The 17,228-nt window shown below is 37.9% G+C and overlaps 1 protein-coding gene across 1 annotated transcript in view; it reads left to right on the top strand.

Annotated features, from left to right (window-relative positions):
- PLCH1 (phospholipase C eta 1) overlaps positions 1-17,228 on the top strand; it is a 122,993-nt gene that overhangs the window by 49,960 nt on the left and 55,805 nt on the right. Inside the window, exons 2-5 of the mRNA XM_036243026.1 lie at positions 7,137-7,283; positions 9,265-9,508; positions 11,224-11,353; positions 15,079-15,249. Of these exons, the coding sequence (XP_036098919.1) occupies positions 7,137-7,283; positions 9,265-9,508; positions 11,224-11,353; positions 15,079-15,249 (692 nt within the window). The remainder of the gene's footprint in view (positions 1-7,136; positions 7,284-9,264; positions 9,509-11,223; positions 11,354-15,078; positions 15,250-17,228) is intronic.

The raw sequence follows: 17,228 nt of genomic DNA, 5'->3' as shown, positions 1-17,228 counted from the left end.
GAACCGCAGCCAAGGTATGTGCCCTTGACCAGAATCAAACCTGTGTGTTATTGGTCCATGGGCCAACGTTTTAACCACTGAGCCAAACCAGCAAGGGCCCAATTGGTTTTAATGTATAGCCAGGGTGGGGAATGAAATAATCTTGTTAGATGGCAATGTTCTCTATAAATAAAGGCCACTATTTATTGTGGCTTGGGAATTTTGCCCCAAATATCTAGTCCAATATCATATCACTGAATAAATAATGAAACAGGGTCTGTGGTCTTAGATATATATTTTTTTCATATATTGTTTTTTTAAAATTTGAATTTGAAAAATTTTATTAAAGTGTAGTTGACATATAATGTTATGTTAGTTTCAGGTGTATAACATAGTGCTTCAACATTTATATACCTTATGATGTAATCACTGCAAGTCCAGTAACCATCGGTCACTGTGTGAAGTTGTTACAGCATATTGACTGTATTCCCTGTGCTGTGCACTCCATCTCTGTGGTTTGTTGTTTAACTGGAAGTTTGTACTTCTTATTTCCCTTTATCTTTTTCACTCCTCCCTCACCCCCTTCCCTCTGGCAACCACTTGTTTTTTTCTTTTTCTGAGTCTGTTTTTAATTTGTTTTGTTTTAAATGTTGTTGTTTTTTTTAAAAAAAAAAAAATAAAAACCATATTGTGGAATGGTGATGACACTGTCATTCTGATCTTATGTTGAAGCAGAAAACTCTACATATTAGACAAAACCAAATTTAAAACGGGTTCATGGCCCCTTCCCCAATGGGATAACATTAAATAAAACCAGTATAACTACATTATTATGAATTCTTATTTCTATCTCATTTGTTTCCCAGAGCTAGCAACTATGAAACAGAAACAACTGTTGAATAGAATATAGGTCTCGTTAGAAAATGAAATTGTGATGTAAGGCTTTAGTAAAATAGAAAAAAAGGTTCTGATATTTAAAAAAATTACTGATTAATTTCTTGCGCTCTTTCTTTGATCTAAACTCACCCAAATGCATTTACCCTCTTTGTAAGCATACTGGCTATGTGCCTGTAGGCCTGTGAACAAGTTCCAAAATGTTATTGCTACCCAATTAGCTTCTGGAGCCTTTCAAATAATCTCATCTTCGCCACGGGAGGGACTTAAGCCATGGAATAAAAATTAGTGAACTCCACGTTGTTTGCTCTTCACTGCGAAGAATCATGACTTAATAAGAGCGGAACTTACCATGGTTGTTTGTAAGCACATTTATTCAGAAGCTGATATTATTTGACTCTAAAGCCTGACCGCCCATAAGGGAGAGCTTTTCAAGTGAAGCCATTCCCTGCAAAGAAGAGTTATATTTTATCTAAATACCATTTAAAAAATGTGACCATAATAAAATATCCAGATGTCAATCAGTTTTTTCCTTCTTTCAAGTTATTCTAAACGGCTTTTGGATGAACTGGAATTTTGTCTTTCTGAAAGCTAAAATAATATTTATGGAAGCTAGGTCAGCTGTTCATGGACTCAGAACTCAGAGGAAAATGCATTTTTAGGTGGAGAGAAGAACCAGAACTGTCCTTGGCTTCCCACCCGTCTTTCTGCCCCCACCCTGTGGACTGACCCTCCAGCTGCACTGCCCATCAGCAAGGTGTCTTATACTCACTATGTACCAGGGCCCAAATGTGTTTTTGGTCTGTGCTGAGAATTAAACATACGCTTTATTTCTCCTCTGGCGATTTTAGGAGCCCTCCCTGTTCTAACTTTGAGAGAAACATTACCTGCATTACTTGGCACTTTTCCCACATAGAAATGAAATTGTTTTTGGAAGCTATTTCCTTTCAGTCACTCGGATTGACCTTGATCTGCGGAAGCTGGCAAGAAATCAATTCACAGTTTTTTTCATGAACCTTGATGCTGTAAAGCTTCTCTTGCGGAGGAGGTGGACTCTTGCTTTGCCTGCCAGTGCACAGTTTGGTGGTGAGTGCCCCGGAGCAGATGTCTTCACAGGGTGCAAGTGATGTTCTCTGGCCTTAACACAGGCATGGTCATGACCCTGCATCATGACCCGTCTCCAGGTGACCTTTAGAGTAGAGGCAGAGCAGGACACAGGTGTGCTTATTGTTGCAGGCGATTTTGCTTCTTGGCCTTTTAAAAGAATACAGCTAGGGTAATGGAAATATTCTAAAATTAGATCACCATGAAACTCGAAATACACTAAAGCTATTGAACTGTACATTTAAAACAGGTGAATTTCAATATATATATAAATTATACTTCAAAGCTGTCATAACATCAGCATTGGGGGGCATGTTTGACATTCCTAACTTACTATGACTATCTGTATTTCAAACATGGTTGAAAGAATTTAACCTCTTAGATGCCATATATACGTAGTGGAAATGTAGGAAATTTCCCCCCAAAGGATACATACTTTGTATTAGGATACTTCACATTACAAGTGTATTTTTTTTTTTTTTCTTACAACATTTTCTGCTGGAGGGATTTACTGACTTATAACCCCTGAGGCAATTACTTATTTCAAACTGATTGTGGCAGAAATGATTGATTTAATTCTGTTGAAAAGTTGAATTCTAAAGGACTTTGCAGACCACTTTTTTACCCCTTTTATTTTACAGATGAGACTCTGTTAAGAGTTTTAAAACTCTGGTTATGTAATAAAATTAGAATATAGTTCTCTACTCATCTCTTCTGCTCTTTAAATATTTATGCTATGCTATCAGCCAGCCATTAAAATGATAATTATTAAGACTATATAGGAACATGGAAAGCTGTTTATGATACAAATGAAATAAAAACAGAGGGCCAAATGGCTTAAATATCCTGATTGCAACCAGTATGTCAAATCTGTACATACTGAGATCTGGACCACAACAGAAAAAAATAGTGTGTGTGTTACATAATGGGTTGATGGACATTTCTTCTTAATATTGAATGTTGCTGCATTGCATTCACATAATGTTATTTCTAAAAATATTGAGGTTATTAAAGGGAGAATGATGTGGCAAAGGGTTTGTGCACATGTTGATAGCTGCCTGAATTTGTAACCTGCCTTTGCAGACTTCCCCCAGACACTTTCCAGCACTGGGAATGTGTGTGATAAGGTTATACTATTCTAAGCCACTGGGTCTCTGTCCTTGTCTATCTGCTTTGGAACTCTCTTTTTTTGCTCCCTTGTTTCTCATTCTGTTTTATGAATCGACTGATCCTGGAATGGTTGGAGAATGATTTTTATAGGGGGTGGTAACTACTGTTAAATTCCTCTACTGAAGGCAGAGGATGAAGAAATTAACTTATGCTGACACTTAAATGATTGAGAGGACACTGGAAGAATACTTTGTCTCCAACATTGGTGATCATTACCTACTGGGATGAATTACAAGGACTGATTTGAGGGTGTTCCTTTTCTGGTTAGCTTGACAACTCAGTGGGCTGTTTAAGGAAGGGAGAGGTAGCTAGATGACTCTTGGGACTCCATGGGACTTGATTTTTCAATTTGACTCTAACCAAATGACTTTTCTACGTGACAGGGAAGCATCATGGAGAAAGCACAAAACAGCTACATAAACAATTCAAGCGGCATATTGTTTCAGAGTCTGGCTCTGCCAACCACGTACATTTTGATCTTGTGTGCTTGTCTGCTGCAATGGACGGTGCTAGAGTCAGCCTATGGCCATGTTGGTGGGATAAATGTGACGCTAGTGAATATTTAATATATTGTGTAAACACACTCCCTCTCTGAAGGATTGGATCTCATTTTCTCTGGATGATGTGGTAGGATGATTTCTCTTGCTAAGTGGTAGGGGATATTTATTAGCTCAAAAAACTGATTACACTTCTATATTACTGTGTTTTTCCTGTTAAGTTGTTGAGACATTATAGCCAAGCAATTCCATTTCAGGGAAAAGACGTAGGACTGTGGACAGGAAAGGGAAAGAAAGGGCAGGGTGAGCAAAGCAGAGGACACTGTCAGATGGTCTATGGAGTTATAGTGTTGCTTTCTAGATCTGTGATGGTACAGTTCATTCAACTTTTTAAATCTGGTCTAAACAATTTATTTTATTCTCTTTTCCCAAAGAAACATCTTCCTGTTACTCCTTTGTTCAAGAATATCTAGTGAATCTCTCATTGCCAATGGATTAAAATCTCATAGTAGCATTCCTAACCCTCCACAGCCCAGTCTGATCCAGCCCATGGAATTATATACCCTGTCAGTTCCCTTTGAGTCACTCTCGCAGAGATGGAGACCCATCTTTCCCCACCCTCTGATCATGCCTCTCCTCTTTCCTGCCCCCAAGTCTTCACTGATCCTCTTTTATCATGCGTCTCCCCATTTCAGCTCACTGTAGTCCCCTTTTTCAATGGACTCCCATAGTATTTCTGTCTTTACTTCTGACTTGGCATTTATTTTAAAAATATTTTAATAATAAAAATCTTAATACTAACTACCATTTCTAGTGTTTATGGTGTTCCAGGCACTGTTTTCAGTACTCCACTTGAATTAACTCATTCAATTAGCAGCAATTCAAGAGGTAAATAATATTATTCCCATTTTATAGATAAGCAAATGTCTAGATCCAGACTTGTTCTTAACCGTAGCTCTAAATTACCATTAATAAATTATCTCTTTAGATGTTTCATTCTCTTAAAATTCAACTTTTTTAAGGTAAAGACAATGTCTCCTTGTTCTCTGCTTTCTCTCCTTGCCTGGAACAAGGAGTTGTTTTGTGAATATCTGTTTATTGACATTCTAGTAGAGTTTTCTGGGTGTTTGGCTTGGTCTAGTTTGACTTAATGATTTTTATCTTGAAATGCTGACATACTCTCTTCTGCTCTCCCTCTGATTACTGTTATGAGATAGTCAAAGTGACTGTCAAGAATTCAAATCTGGGTCTCTCATTACCTAAATGAATGGTATTCAGTGGTGGGTAAATTTACTAATATGTATGAAACTAAATCTCAAATTTTGTTCTGTGCTTCAAAGTAAACATTTCAGAAGCAGTATTTTTATTACTTGGGTAATTTGATGTGTCAGATAAAATGAGTAAGAACAAGCTACATTTCACCTCCCATGTAATAGCAGTTCCTAAAACCATACTTAACTTTATGTAGTTCTCACTTGATCTTTTGTGGAAAGAAAAGGCTCTTCATGGAGGAAACAGTGAAAGTTGGATATGTTGAAGTTACCTTTAATAAGTACCCTGCACATACAATACTAAGCTTCGGGGTTAAATTATCTTTCCTAGTAAAGACAAGATACTTAGCCAACAAAGCTAAAGTCTAATGTTGTTGAAGTTACGTACTGTGTTTCCTTCTGTTTCTAACAGCTTACTGCTTGTTGGTATCCAAGCCAGATCCTTCCAGTGCTCTGAGGGCTATATATGTGCCTGTGTATTTGTTGATGAAGTAAAGCTGTTTCTGGATAATATAATAAAAGCACATTGGAAGCAATTGTAGAAGTCACCGAATCAAGGAGAAAATAGAATAATTTTTCAGCCTCAGTAAGAATAATTCTGACCACTGTGACATCTTAAAGTGGCCAACAAGGAGCATCTCTTAAGTCTTGGCAGTTGAAATGGCTCAGTTCGGTTTTTATTCAGTGCCCTGCACCATTGGAAGGAAGACAGATTTTCTGTAAGCTTTGGACAGGTGCCCATTTCTTAGTTGGGGTGATTGACAGGCCACCAAAGGCACATGAAATGGGACCAGTGATGGGGAAACAGGCAATACCAATAGATGGCTTCTTCCAACAAGGCTCATCTCAAAGCAGAGAGAATTTAAATGATAGCTTTCAGTTGGACAAGAAATGATTTGGATATTATTTGAATTCAATCAACCAGTTGTTATTCCTCTAGGTGGAAAATCCTAGCAGTTTAATCCGTCTTTTATGTCTAGATCCTTATTTCCCTCTATTATATATCAGGCCCCTTATTTTAGGATAAGCCTTCCTTTTAGTTCAACAAGAGAATTTCTTTAGAGGAACTATCACTAAATTTTTGTCTCTGGAGGTTAGCAACTTTCAGCTTCAGCTTCATAAAATCCTGATTGTAGAATCAAAACTTGACAGGTTAATTAGCCTGCTCAAGCTCCGATGTTAAGTATTATTGAGTGTATTAGTTAAAATTCTCTATGTTGCAAGTACCAGAAAACTCAAATGGAAGCCATTTGAGCAGAAACTAAATAGTTCAGGGATGTATCTCGTTTCAGGAGGGGCTTGATGCAGAGCTTGAACAGCAGGTCCAGGACTCTTCCTCTTCCCACTTATCAGTTCTGCTTTTGGTTCCGTTTCAAGTAGACTTACTTTCCTTGGACCCCAGATGTCAGCTGGAAGCTCTAGGCTGCAAAATTTAGGTTCAGAGGGGCTAAAAATCCATTTTTCCAGAGTCCCAGTGAATATCACATTTTATGTAGTTGGCTTAGATTCTGTCACATGCCCATTTCTGAACCAATTACTGTAACCTCAGTGATGAGATACCCTAGAGCTGAAAGGTAGATTAATTTTAAACAATACACATGACTGAAAATGGAGAGAAAAAGGAATGACTCAAAGAATAACCAGAATGCTTTTGGTAGGAAAAGGCGGAGGGAATTGATACTAGGAAGTTAAAAAAAAAAAGTTATATGATTAATTGTGAAAACTTGATTTTTAACTACATTTTTAAAATGATTATTTATTTATTATTTGCAAACATACACAACTATAATAATATGAACCCATATATAGCCATTATCCAACTTCAGCATTTATTGAAACATTTTGCCAATTATATTTCTGTTGATTGCCTTTTCAAGCACTATCATAAGATGCTTTTACTGCTGGCTATGTAAAAACTCACAAGATCTAAAACGAAGTCTGAGACCTTGCTTTATGAACGTACATCCAAGTATCAAATGATCATCAGTCTCATACCAAAAAAGCAGCCTGTTGCCCCTCTGAACAAAAGATAGCTTTGTGTAACAGTAATGCATTGTATACCTTGAAGTGGAATCTTATTTTAGTAAGGCTTTTTCTGATGAATCAATTCCTTGACAACTCTTTCCAGAGTACCTATCGCAAATTTGTCTTCTGGTCCTGGGTATCTTTAGGGGTAAATCAGAGGTTTTTATTTGACAGTGAAGTTTCTGATCTCTTGCAGTTGAAAGATGCATGGGTGTAATGCAGTCTGGGACACAGATGATCAAAGTGAAGCGTGGAACCAAAGGGCTCGTCCGGCTCTTTTACCTGGATGAGCACCGGACCCGCCTCCGATGGAGACCCTCCAGGAAGAGCGAGAAGGCAAAAAGTAAGATCAACCTTTGAATTTTTTTTGCATGGCCTGACACAGTAACACATGGGTTATATTGGGTGGGTTCTGTTAAAGCTTCGGATCTGTAGGACTTCCATATTTTTGCAAGTTTTGGGGCCAGCTGTTAAAGGATGTGGAGAGACAGAATAAATAATGACTATTTTTGCCTTTATAATTCTTTGGGGGAATTTAAATCCATAAAAGTTTTCTTGCTCATGAATGCTGTAAATGTTAATATTTCCTGTGTTGGAGACTTTTTTTTTTTACTTGGGTTATTTGATTTTATAGCCCGAGGTCTGTTATTTTCCTTTGAAAGTTTAGGGATATCATGACTCCAAAGAACATGAAAGTGGTTTGTCATATTCTGAGCACAGTTGACTGATACGTGAGTTAACAAAATTGTCTTAAGGAAATGAAGTAAATAGCTTTGATCTGACTCTTAGTTACAGCCTGTCTCAACACCTTCCTCACTCAGCACCAGGTCCAAGTGGAGCCCCCTGTAATGGCTCTCTCATCTGCTCCTTTCTTCATGTTGTCACAGGAACACCTTGCCAGTGTCTTGTCATCTTTCTGGTGGCCAATTGCAAAGTCTCCTAACCAGCCTCCATTTTGCTAATTTCTTCTGCTTGGTCAGTTAAGATGCTTTCCCCTTTAAATAGCAGAAGGCCTCGAACAAATTAGGCTCATATGACAAACACATTTGTTATCTCACATAACAAGAAACTCAGAGATTGGCAGACCCCAGGCATGAGGCCTTGAGTTTCTAGTTTGTTTTCCTGAGTGCTCTTGACTCTGTCCCTTGTGCGTTGGCCAGCACCATGGCTTCCATGTCTGGGCCTCAAAACCTGATATAAGAGTGAGGAGGCAGAGGGACTTTTCTTCTGGTTACTTCCTTTTTAGAAGAGAAGAACCTCTTCTAGACCTCTCACTCAAGGCACATTGTCCCAAGTCCACTTGGTTAGAGCTGGGTTACATTTCTCACACCTAAATCAATCATAAGAAATGTGAATGTGGACACCCCAGTGGCTGGGACCCACCAGAATTTGCCCTTGGGCTGGGCACAGGCTCATTTTCCTGACTCATGTAGGGGATTAGTTGATACCAGAAGAAAATCTGGAATCTGCTAATAAGGCAGAGGGGAGATGTGGATGGTGTAGGTGAGCAACCAATAGGATATGCAGCCCCTCTAGTTCATGCTTAAAAATAAGGAAACAAATAAAAAATGTTGTTTTAGTTTCATAATATTCCCTGCGGTACTTCTCTGAGCCAAATGTTCAGTGCTGCTCCTCTGCTTAAATAGTGCTAATCTCTCATCTGTTATTCTAGGCTCTGTGTAATCTAGCCTCTAACTGCCCTTCCAGCTTTATCTCCTGTACGCTGCCTCTTGAGCTTTGCAGTCCAGTACAAATGGCCTGTGCAGCATCCCCGGAGTGGGCCTTATGTTTCGGTATCTTTATTCCTCTTTCCCCGGGATGCTACCCTGTTCTTTCCCACCTCTCTAAGCCTTGCTCTACCTTCCCCATAATAACATTCTCACTGTAAATGCCAATCACTTTTAATTGTGTTATTTGGTTACCACTAAATTTTTTTTTTCCTTTTAATTTTCTATCTTCTCATGCATATTTCAAATAACAGAGTTGGCTCTAGGCCTTTGTATGTTTTCCCTACATAAAGATGTAAACTATACAGTTAATATATTCATCAGCTCCCTTTTCTACCAGTCTTCTTGCCCTTCTGGGCATATCTATCATCTTATCATAAATTTCAACCCATCCTAACTCAGTGCCTGGGAGGGCCTTGTTCCGAATGCTCAGGAAGGTAAAGTCTCATGTACAGAGGGTTCCTAGCAGCAAGTGGTAGGGCTTATATTTCACATTTGGACTTACACCATAACTCACCGACAATGAATTTGTTCATGCTTACGTAAAAAAAGTTTTTTTTATCTCTTCACTTATCTTGTATTTCACTTTTCTCACAGTACTTATTGACTCCATTTACAAAGTCACCGAGGGGCGGCAGTCTGAAATATTCCACAGACAAGCGGAGGGGAACTTTGACCCCAGCTGCTGCTTCACCATCTACCATGGTAACCACATGGAGTCCCTGGACCTCATCACCTCCAACCCGGAGGAGGCCCGCACCTGGATCACAGGCCTCAAGTACCTGATGGCCGGCATCAGCGATGAAGATTCTCTCGCCAAAAGGCAAAGGACTCACAACCAATATCCTTCCTAAAGCTTTATTTTTGAGCTCTGTGTGGAATGGTGTGTGTGTGGTGTGTGCGTGGTGTGGTGTGGTGTGGTGCGTGGTATAAGTGAGGATCAGACTATGCTTTATTTTCCCCCAGTTTTTTTCCTTCTTTACCCCTAGTCTCCACTGTTCCTTCCTCAGTCTCACCTAAAGTAAGTGAATGTTTGAAATATAGAATTTCTTTCTTTGTGTCTATCCCCCTTCTGTCCCCTCCTCAGTATCACTGAAAGTAAATGAATGTTTGAAACATATAGAAACAAGCTATATGAACTCAGGAACAGCCTTCTTCAGAAGAGACTGAATTTAGTGCTGAGAATTATCCTGACGAAATTTCCTAAGAGAGATGAGGTAACTAGGAAGGCATTTATTTGTATTTAGAAAAATCCTGCTTTGTTATAGTCAGTTCAGTTTGATAAACACTGTTTGAGTTCCAGTTATGTGCCAGGCACTCAGCTCCTTCCTGCTCCCCCTCTCTCTTTCCTAACTTACAATTTGGAGACGAAACTGATTGACACTCAAGGGGAAGTTACTTTTCACTTAATGACATATACCCTGTCTAAATTGCTCGAGACACTGGAGGCTGAGTCTCAATTTGATTAAACCCATTTCTGTGGTTCTGCAGTGCTGACAAGATAAATGATTAATGTGCTTGATCTGAAAGGCACCTCTCCTGCTGGGATCTAGCTGGGCATGTACCATGGCGGATCTGGCCTCGGTTTTCCATGAACTGTGGGTGTTAGACTGCGTTGGTTTCCTTCTGCACATTTTGAATGGCCTTAAAACACATGTGCCCCCCAGTCCATGGAGGGAGTAGTACCACTTCCTTGCTGTCATTGGAAAGTGTGCGTTAATATTTTGCCCAGAGTGGTGATAAATGTATACTGCTCTGGCTGTACTTCTCACCTGGGGTGTTTTGGGAGCAGAGTGGAGACACTCAGCCCCTGAAAGGGTTTTGATAGTGCGAACGCCTGAGGTGATGAGCCATGATGTTTTCATTGATATTCTCAGCATGAAGATAAATGCAGCTGGGATTCATAAGTGAACAAAGCACAAACATAGGAACTAACTTTCTGTGCTTTGTTTTGTTAGTTTGCTTCTTAACTTTGTAACATTTGGTAAAAAACAAAAATGCTGAATCAGTAAGAATGCTTTGTGGTGCAAGCCGCACAACCAGACAGGTGTTGTTGGAGGCCATATTGGGTCCCTTGCTCATTCTTACCAAGTTTCTCCCTCTCCTATCACTTATATCCTCATGTAAACACTAAGGCGATTGAAGTAGATAATCTAAATTTCTAAATGTGGGAGTGGAACTGAGGAAAGGGCACTGAAAACATCACGTAACATGGGGTATTGTGAAGGTAAAAAAGATATAGATGAAAGGTCATAGGGGGAGAAGGCCCAAATTTGGGATAGTTGGGGTTTCATCACATTAGAGAGATGCTTTAGCAGATGGATAACAATGTTGGAGTTGGAGAACCTCTCAAAATAATATGGTTTGACTCATTTTCCAGAGAAGGAAATCACCTGTTTATGCCCTGCTTCCCCCATGTCTTCCGTTGTCACTATTAGGGCTCACTGAGAGCCTGTGGTTTGCAGGGTCCCCTCGAAATAATTTCTTCTAAGTATTCTGTGAGAGGGCAGCTTTCACTTTGTGAAAACACAAGTGTTTTTCTTGACGGTTCTGCACATGGGTGAAGCAAACCTTTGAGGAAGCTGATAAGAATGGTGATGGCTTATTGAACATTGAAGAGATACACCAATTGATGCATAAGCTAAATGTCAACCTGCCCCGAAGAAAAGTCAGACAGATGTTCCAGGTACGTTTTCACAGTCTGGTTGGCCTTCGGTGAAGTCCACTTTAGTGGTTATTGATGTACTGAGATATTTCACAAGGCTATTTTGTTTTGTTGGAAGCTAATTTTACCTGCTATGTATTGCTTTATTTTTCTTTGATGAAGAGAAGAATTTTGTTTCATCAAGGAAAAAAAAAATTGCTTTCTAAAGTTAACATGCATTTATGATTTCACTTCCTAAAATGCCTCTTTGTTGCTGTTTTCAGAGTGATGATAAACACTTTACCTGACAAATAATGCAGTAAATGTGATCAAGTCTCCTAGAGAGGATGGCAATATCTCACCTGTCCACCTCACAGGCTATTGTGACGATCAGAATAAAGACATAACAAAAAATTGCACTTGAAATCCTCAGGAGTCCTCTATTTTGTTTCAAATGAGTTTAAGATTCAGAATCCATAGAGCTTAGAAGTACTTTGTCACTCTTACCATTTAGGGAGCTCTCCAGAAGTTCGTTCCATTGCTTGTTGGTATGAGATGCTCTTTCCGTTGGTTAAGTTCTAGAGGAAAATTCTTGGGCCCAAACTTATTCTGTGGTACCCAGCTGGGGCTTGACTCAGTCCTCTGTCTGAGATGCAGGAGTCAGCTCTTCTGAGTTTAAGTTGGTGTGAAGACAATGTTAGATTATTAGTAATTAGTAGAATATGAATTTAGGAAAGGGTCTTATTTGGAGGCAAGTTGTGTACATAATCCATGTGTTTTGTTTTTTTTAAATATATTTTTAAATTGATTTTTAGAGAGAGGAAAGGTGAGAAAGAGAGAGAAACATCGATGAGAGAGAACATCAATGTTCATCGATTAGCCACCTTCTGCATGTCCCCCACTGGGGATTGGGCCCACAACCTGGACATGTGCCCTGACTGGGAGTCGAACCAGCGACCTCTTGGTGCATGGGTCAATGCTCAACCAGTGAGCCACATCAGTCGGGCACATAATTCATGTTTTGCAATGATTTTCTAAGTAACTAGGTAGGTGATATTTTGTACCTGTAAAAATAAGGATAGGGGATGATATTTTTTAAAGTTTAATGTATTGTATTTCTTTGTTTTCTAAGCACTTGCTCTTAGAGGTGGTAAGGGCAGAAATAACATGAGGGGTGAGTTGCAACATGAATGGAAGATGGAGGCTGGCTTCTACCTATGACCTCTTATAGTGGTCCTGTCATTGGAAGCTCTAGGCTGGAGATGGGTTGCATTGTGGGGAATTTGGTCCTACTGCACCGAAGAACATCATGAGAGGAAGGAAAGGAGGAAGGAGTGAGATATGCTTTAGAAGGAACCCCAGATACAGAGTGAGGGACTGTGAAGGGGAAAGGAGTTGTCACATATAGAGTGCGCTGTCTTTAACCAAATGAGAAGGTTTGCCATGTTCCTGGTTCTCCCTGTGACATCTCACTTTTGTCCTGTTGTGAGCCACCCCCCCCCCCCATCTGATCCTTTTCATAGGAGGTATTCATAATGCTGAAGAGGCAGCTGCTGATTAAATCAGAGAGGCCAAGTTTAAAGCGGAGGGGGAAGTTTATAGCTATATAAATAATGATTTTCTGGGTACTTTTTAGAAGATAAGGAAGAAACTTAAGATATTGAACTATTTTTACTTCTGATTTTTTCCACTTCAGACACCTTTTATCTCTAATGCACCAAACATTTTAGAAAGTGAAGTAGGAAATGTGTATATCAAATGTCTATGGGTTCAGAGTAAATCCTTTAGAGAAGTTTGAAGAAAACATTAGGGTCTTTTTTAATGACATTTGACTTAAAGACTTATTAAGCCAGAAGTGAGTGGAGAAGCGGCCGGGCCTGCTGTAGTAGGACATTGCTACCCCACCTTTCTTCTTGCAGGTTCTGTAAGTGCTCGTGGTGGGCGTGACAGGACCAGGGATCTTAGTATCATTTCAGTGACACACACACACCCTCTCTCTTACTAAATTGCTGATAAAGACCATAAAGTCTTCCTAGAAGTTTTTCTTTGACTATTTGTTCCAGTGTAAGATTCAACTGACTTGAAAAACAAAAATCTTGTAGTGTATGGATAGCTTCTATTGATGTCTTTGACGCTATGGTTTAAAACTCAGAGTTTTATTATTCTTAATTTTTTAGGCATTTACAAGGAAGTCTTGAAAAATGTTTCATCTCTGTATCCAGGCTTAGGTATTTTGAAACAAAGTTGTGAAAGAAATATGAACATTAGTCCTAATTTCTTAGGATGCAAAGACTCTACAACCAGGAGCCTCAAACACCCGAACGTTGATATTCTATGGACCATTCTCTCTCTACCTGTAAAATGACAGAGGCACTAGCAATCAGCCTCACAAAGAACCTGTGTATGATTAAATATTGGTCAAAGTTTTTGCTCATAATTGACCCCAAATTAGCAAAGTTTAAAAAGGTGTATTTTTTATATGCATTTTGACTTTCAACCTATATTTAAAATCACATAACAGCTACCCGTATTTCACAAAATGCCATTGATTCCTTGTCAGTTTTTGTTCAGTTACAAGTGTGTACACATAGAATAAAGGAGATCATGTAAGTGGATTGGTTGTTATTATATGTTCCCAACAGTTTTATGACAAATTCATTCAATCAGAAGGAAGATACATGGAAAAGGTTCTTGCCCAATAATTGCTAGAAACAAATAATTTGAAATACAGATTAGTGCAGACGGATTTTTCAGACTTCTGTGGAGGAAAATCAGGGAGGTACCAGTGACTCTGATGCTATATGAGCACTAAGCTACCTATACAGAATTGGCAGAGATTCTGTTACAGGTAAAAATCACATGTGATTTAAATGAAGTTCAGAAGATGATGAGAGACTGGTATTTTTGTCATGTGTTAAGTATGTCTTCTCTCTTCTGGTTATGATTAGTCTTGTCCAAGATTTCTCTTTTTCATTAGTTTTTTCCAAAAGATCAGCTGTTGGTTTAATAGTTCACCGTTAGTATGTTCTATCCATTTATTTTCTATTTTGTTGCTTTCTGCTTCTGTTTATAATTTATTTCTATTTTCTTTAGCTTAATTTTTTTCTAGATTTTTAAGCTGAATTATTAGCTTCTCTTTTTGATCTATGTTGCTTTCAAATAAATGGAAAACTTCAAGTTTCCTCTAATTGCTGCTTTAACGTCATCACAGGTTTTAATATGTGGTGCATGTGTCACTTGTATGTTTTATTTCCTATTCAGAAATATATTATGTTGTTTCCAGACACAATTTTTTAAAGCTTTCTTTGTTGATTTATGAATTTACAGTGCTGAGAGGAATGAGTTTTTATAAGCTAGATCCTTTTTTTTTCTTTATTGATTTTTAGAGAGAGAGGAAGTAAGAGGGAGAGGGGGATAAAAACATCTATGAGAGAGAACATCAACTGGCCGCCTCCTGCACGCCCCCCACTGAGAATCAGGCCCACAACCTGGGGATGTGCCCTGACTGGGAATCAAACCAGCAACCTCTTGGTACATGAGTCGATGCTCAACCACTGAGCCACATCAACTGGGCAAGCTTGATCCTTTATAATTGCAACATTGCTTTTGGCCTAATATAGAGCCCCTTTAAAAACTGATCCATGTGTGCTAGAGAAGAATATGTGTTACCATTTGTGAAATGTGTACTGCCCTTTTCACTGTAGATGTTATTTACCAGTACTGATTTCGAACTCTCACACTGCCTTGTTTGTAATATCCTCTCTCAGGAAGCGGACACAGATGAGAATCAGGGAACCCTGACATTTGAAGAGTTCTGTGTTTTTTACAAAATGATGTCATTGAGACGGGACCTTTATTTGTTGCTCTTGAACTACAGTGACAAGAAAGATCATCTAACTGTGGAAGAACTGGCTCAGTTTTTGAAGGTGGAACAAAAGGTATTACTCGACTATTGAGTTGAATGTTTACTTAAAAAATATTTGTGAATGATATCTAGGTTTCTCTTGGGTTGGATGTAGGTATAGTTTAAATTAGGATAGAGGTGGAAAAATTACAATTTTCCAAAATCTTATCTATGAGTTATTTAAAGCGTATTTCCAGTAGGTTTTTAAAGAGAAAGTGACAAATTAATACATTCCATATTTTACCCTAAAGATGTTGAATATAGATATGCATATTTTTCCACAAAATAATGAATGGTAGCTTATGTTTCATTTTAGATACAATGGTAATGTGTTAGCTGAATTGTGGCCAGCAGGGCAAGTCTTGTTTTATTGCTTTTTTTGATGGACATTTATATATCAGAGAGATAAAACTGCAGCCACAAAGCAAGGGCAAGGCATCATGAGAAAGGATTCAGAGGAAGAAAAGAGCAGAAACCTAAACTCAATAAATGGCTTAGAACATCCAACTGAGAAAATTGCCTAGAAAGTAGAACAAACAACAAAAAAAAAGGAAACAAAGAGAAAAGATAAGGAAATTAGTAGATTGATCCAGAAAGCCCACTATCTAAATAACAGGAGTTACAGAAAAAGATAAGAAATAGAAGGGAGGAAATTATCAAATAAATAGTACAAAAGGATGATTAGATCCAAAAGATAGGAATCTCGAGATAGGTGGGCTCACTGACTGCCAAACAGTGAATGTAAAAAAGGTCTACACAGAGACAAATCATAGTAAAATTTTGCAATGCCAAGGATAAAGTAAAAATTTGTGATAGGATTGTTAACCAAAGGGATAGGAATTGGAGCAATGAAATTTGAAAAATATATTCTATAAGAAAAGAAACAATCATATTACATAGCAGACTTAGTGTTCAATGTTTACATAGACAATATAATTTACATAGTCAATAGTAATTTAATAAAAATTAAGATATAAACATACTGGGAAGATGGGTAGAGGGAGAAAGTTAGTTTTGCTGTCCCAAAGAAGCTAAGTCTTTATATAACACATAAAAAGTTAATAGATAATGTTTAAGGTAAATAAAATAGAAAAAAGCATCATTTACTAATTATTAAGAGTATATTAGGAATATGAAGACTCATTTTACAAGAATTAGCTAGGAATGTTGGCATTTTTATCTCTGGAATGTGGTTTTGGGTATGGGAAGGGGGTCTGCTTTTAATCTAAGTATCTTAGTTTTGACTTATTTAATGATGGATATGTTACTTTGATAAAAAACATTGGAAAGAACTTAGCAATATTAAAATTCTGTGCAAATTATGATTTTGTGTTTTGGAAATCATAACTATAAGAAATACAATTAATTACTTCCTCTGACTTTATTTTAAAAATTTCAGTCGCTGGAAAAACTTTGGTAGAAAACTTACAAAGAAGTCTGGGGATAAAAAGTTAGTGTCAGAATACAAGTATTTTATAGATTCATGACTTTGGTTTCTACAACTAGTCCATGTGAAATGGATTGGCACTAAGTATGTAATACGAGGACTAGTTATTCTTTTTTCTTTTGGATGAGATTATAGAACTACAGTAAACAAGGAAAAGAGAATGGAGTTCAATCTGAAATAATGAAAGAAGTAGAATTATAGTAACGGAGTTGAAAGTTGCAAAAATTTAAAAAGTTAAGATTCAGGATTTTCAGCTCATTTCAAAGTAAGCATTTCAGTTTTTCAGTAAAAATAAAAACTCCCAGAGAATAGATATAATATAAAAAAAGGCTTGAATTTAAAGTCAAAAGTTTGAAATTGAGCCTTGGTTCTGCCTCTTCCTGGTTTTGTGACTTTGATTGAGGTAGTTAACTTCTCTCGGCATCAACTTTCCTATCTATATAATGGGGATAAAAATAACTTTACAAGACTGTTGTGAGAACTATTTAAGATTATAGATGTGAAAGCTCTTTATTAACTGCACAGTAATGACTACATTATATAAATGTAAAGAATCATTATTAAAA

This window comes from Molossus molossus, unplaced genomic scaffold (assembly GCF_014108415.1).
Source record: "Molossus molossus isolate mMolMol1 unplaced genomic scaffold, mMolMol1.p scaffold_m16_p_5, whole genome shotgun sequence".
Taxonomy (NCBI): domain Eukaryota; kingdom Metazoa; phylum Chordata; class Mammalia; order Chiroptera; family Molossidae; genus Molossus; species Molossus molossus.
Note: the sequence above shows the minus strand (reverse complement) of the source record. Positions and strands in the feature narration are given on the sequence as shown.